Raw genomic sequence first — 2,366 nt, forward strand, 5'->3', positions numbered from 1 at the left:
TTGTACTTATTAGGCTCATATCTTCTTGAGGAACTCGAAGATGTGAGTACCATAGGCTCTGCAGACAACTTGAAAGCCTTGGAAGCCAGAACCTCTGGCTAATGCTTCAAACTCCTTCTCAGTCCGTTCTTTGCCTCCGGGGTTGTGAGCCAGCATGAGGCAGTCCATGTGGACAACTTCTTTAGTCATGAGGCTTGAGTCTGGCAACACCGGAAGCATTGATTCCGCCACTATCACTTTCCCGTTGTCTGGGAGTGCTTCATAACAATTCTTGAGAAATTTCAAACAGTGTTGGTCACTCCGATCATGACATATCCACTGTTACATGTAAAAGATGTTAAAACCCACACACAAATGTTTTAAATGCATTATTGTAAAACTTCTTGTCACGAATGATAATAGGACTAGTGTACTAACCTTCATGAAGATGGCATCTGCTTTAGGGACATTCACAAACATATCTCCGCCAATGTGTTCAATACCTAAACCATTCAACAAAACTCAAACTAAGACACTGAAACATCCATGGAAACATATACGTCAAGAAGAAAATTATATATATATATATATACCAGGATAGGAAATAGCTTCCTCGATGACATGAGGGAGATCATAGAGGATCCCCTTGATGTATGGGTGCTTGGAGACAATCATACGGAGAGTAACTCCAATGCCACCACCAACATCAACCAACGAAGATAATCCCTCAAAGCCTTTGTATATCTCTAGAATCTTGGTCATGACTATCGTCGTGTGGTTGGACATTCCACTGTTGAACACCTTGTTGAACCTCGGATCAGACCCTTGGTACTCGAAAGCGCCCATACCAAATGCCCTGTTGAATGGAATCCCACCTTCAAGAACTGCATCTTTCAAATGATACCTACACTCGCGCGTATGTTGCCATTTTTAAACATGTTTCTTGATTATTATGATGATATTACTATAGAATTTTGAAAGGTGACATAATTTTATATATATACCAGCTCTCCATGAAGACCCTGTCTCTGTTCAAATGACAGAGTGCATCGAGTGCAACTCCGTCTTCGTTCTTAATAAGGTACTTGCATACCGGTCCAAGTCCGTACAGACGTTCCACGCCGCCATCGGGAAGCTTACGGACAGAGCAGGTTAAGACGGAGTAAGCCGCAAGCAACCTAAGGATCCGGTCAACCATGACTGGAGCATCAGGGTTTTTGGTCGGAAGATAAGAAGCTACCTCCGAGGGAGACAGTTGACCGCCAGGGAGAGCGACATTCTTGGATATGATCTCGAGAAGGTCGAGCTCCAGGGCTGATGTCAGAACCATCGGAAGCACGGTGGCACCAGCGAGCTGCATAGCAAAGAGGTTGGCTTCTTCGTCGGAGATTTTAGCCGGAGTAACCTGTGTTTCAGCCAAAGATCCCATTATGACTCTGTGTTTTGATTTGACGGTTTTGGTCTCTGACTTGAGAATGTTGCGATGACTGATGAGTGAGAATTAGGGTTGAAAGGGTCTCTATTTATACTAAAAGGTAGCATATATATTCGACCTATACCACCAACATGGGCATTGAATTATATGAATTGACGGGATTTATTAGTCTGGTACTTCCTTTAATCACCCGATTGATGTTTTCAAAATATATTTAAATACCATTACATAAAACAAATGCAAATATATACTGTATTAGAAATTTAACAAGCAAGTTAGAGGAGAGAAAACGGCATGGCTCATGCAACACAAGTTGGTGAGTCGGACCAATCGACTAACATAAAAATTGTGTTTCTAAGTATTTCATATATACTATCATAAGGCTTTAAATGATGAAAAATGATTAAATGTGTTTAAAATATACTAGTATTGCATCTTGTCACTATTCTAAAGTTTAAGCATTTGCGTACTTGTACCAAACAAAGCATCTAGAAATGCTGCTAACAATAGTAGTGTTAGCTAATTATCTAATAATTGTTTCCAATGTTTTTAACTACTGCATGTTTGATGCAAAAATAAAATACTAGTATATTATTGCATTTAGTTAAGTTTCAAGTTTTTATTCAATGTTTTTAAACCATAATATGTATAATTCCCTAAGCAGCCTCTTGTTTCATGCAATGCATACTCCTACTATGGCTTTTGGCATTGACTGGTTACTATCCTGTCATTAAAAACTGTGGTGGAATAACTATCGACAGATCAATTTCGTATTAGTTTGAGTTAAACATGACAATTTAAATACAGTACGGGCAAAACAAGATGCTGATCAAAGCATTCCATTAACCTACTATTATATGAAAGCCTTTATAATAATTCAATTGGACTTTATATAATATAATCGCTCATAATCGCGCCTACCACTGTGTCCCCTCCCGTTGTACATCTCAAT

At 39.2% G+C, this 2,366-nt stretch overlaps 1 protein-coding gene across 1 annotated transcript; it reads right to left on the bottom strand.

Moving 5' to 3' along the window:
- Positions 1-15: 15 nt before the first annotated feature.
- Positions 16-1,469, bottom strand: LOC108840420 (flavone 3'-O-methyltransferase 1-like). The gene is made up of 4 exons (XM_018613252.2): positions 984-1,469; positions 573-883; positions 418-482; positions 16-318 (listed from the first exon to the last, which is right to left on the bottom strand). Exons 1-4 carry the CDS (start codon positions 1,406-1,408, stop codon positions 16-18), a joined length of 1,104 nt encoding a protein of 367 aa, XP_018468754.1. The 5' UTR covers positions 1,409-1,469.
- Positions 1,470-2,366: the final 897 nt, after the last annotated feature.

Source organism: Raphanus sativus, unplaced genomic scaffold (genome assembly GCF_000801105.2).
Source record: "Raphanus sativus cultivar WK10039 unplaced genomic scaffold, ASM80110v3 Scaffold2887, whole genome shotgun sequence".
Taxonomy (NCBI): Eukaryota; Viridiplantae; Streptophyta; class Magnoliopsida; order Brassicales; family Brassicaceae; genus Raphanus; species Raphanus sativus.

Coding starts and splice junctions, on each gene's coding strand:
- LOC108840420 (XM_018613252.2), bottom strand. CDS start 1,408: ATGGGATCTTTGGCTGAAACACAGGTTACTCCGGCTAAAATCTCCGAC. Junction 884..983: donor AGGGTCTTCATGGAGAGCTG/GTATATATATAA, acceptor GCGCGAGTGTAG/GTATCATTTGAAAGATGCAG. Junction 483..572: donor GGAAGCTATTTCCTATCCTG/GTATATATATAT, acceptor TGAATGGTTTAG/GTATTGAACACATTGGCGGA.